At 55.0% G+C, this 1,403-nt stretch overlaps 1 protein-coding gene across 1 annotated transcript; it reads left to right on the forward strand.

Moving 5' to 3' along the window:
• Positions 1–11: 11 nt before the first annotated feature.
• K437DRAFT_271403 (uncharacterized protein) lies at positions 12–344 on the forward strand (the record flags this gene model as incomplete). Its single annotated transcript, XM_013384251.1, has 1 exon — positions 12–344. A coding segment is annotated over one exon (333 nt), but the record flags the coding sequence as incomplete, so codon positions are not given.
• Positions 345–1,403: the final 1,059 nt, after the last annotated feature.

Consider the following 1,403-nt stretch of genomic DNA (forward strand, 5'->3'; position numbering starts at 1 on the left):
TGCTGGATAGTGTCGACGGTCTCCGCGCGGGTGGTGGTGGTGGCGGTGGTGGCGGCGTGGAAATCGAGGTGCTGGATAGTGCCGACGGTCTCCGCACGGATGTTAGTGGTGGCGGTGATAAAATGCGCGACCCCACAGCCGTGTCTGTTCCGACGAGGGAGGCGCTGTTGCGGCTCGAGCCTGCCTCAGCCTTGCTAAAGAGAGCACCGAGAACACCCCTACCGCCCCGGGCGCGGCGACTGATGCCCTCGGGCATGGGCGCGGCGAACGATGTAGCTGAGGCGGTGACAAGCGCCACGGCAATGGTGGTGGTGAGGGAGAGCTTCATTGCGAGCGTAGAATAGCGTAGTTGGTAGAACAGCCTCCAGTGTGGTGGGCAGAGAGCCTGCACACTTGCTTGCGTGTTGTGGTAGGAAGGGTGATGGACGGCTCGACCAGCGAGTGTATAGTGAAGAGAATTTCGTTTGACGGGCGACGTGGGTGAGGATCAACCTGAAGAAAGAAGGGAAAGGGGAAGGACGAACAGAAGGAAAGACTTATTTAAGTATATACCATGAAATCCACTCGCCCTAGGAGCTGGTGCGGTCCCTCCGGCCCAACAATAGAGGGGCAGCCACGCCATGCCCGGACTTGTTCAAGCCTAAATTTTCGGAGGTTTTGTGCCACTTACGCGGGAAGCACGTGGCCGGTCTCTCCACACGTGGCCGGCCTCTCCACACGAGGCGGCACCCCCACAGTCATCCAGTACCGAATGGCTACAAGGACCAAATCTGCTCCACAAAGCCACAGGTGAGTCAAAACTCATGCATCTTCGATGCGGACCAACCAATCACCCCGCTCTCCTCTCTTCTTTCTCCGTTGTTCTATCAGGCGCTCATTCATCCCCATCTTGTCGCATGCCAGTGTGGGTGGTGTACATATAAAAGCTTACGTCTGTCTATAGAAGGGTGCCAAGTGACAGCACTGCTTTTACAGTTTGTACCCGTTCTATTACATTGCAGTCCGAACAATTTGGAGGAAGAAGCTTGGGACCAGGCTGTGGACGCCTCGAGTGCTCAACAGGCGCGGTCCTGATTTCAAAATGGCCTCCCTTCAAAAATCACCCATGTAAACATCAGTCACGTACACAGGTGGAAGGCATGCAGGACACAGAAGCTCTAGTACAGAGCGTTCCAAGTCTTTGTGTTTGGGCCGCACCATTCACAATTCACATATCGGTCCTGATAGCGTACTCATTTATATGATAATTGAATGGGCCACAAAATTATGGCATACGCGCGCTCTTCTCTCACGAAGAGAGCGTGCACACCGCATTGCTGAGGACGGCACTGCCGGACTCCTTATAATTGTCCAAAAACATAACCTTGTTCCCCTCCTTCCACATCGTGGCGATCGTCTGCCTG

The sequence above is a fragment of the Tilletiaria anomala genome (assembly GCF_000711695.1).
Source record: "Tilletiaria anomala UBC 951 chromosome Unknown K437scaffold_268, whole genome shotgun sequence".
NCBI lineage: Eukaryota > Fungi > Basidiomycota > Exobasidiomycetes > Georgefischeriales > Tilletiariaceae > Tilletiaria > Tilletiaria anomala.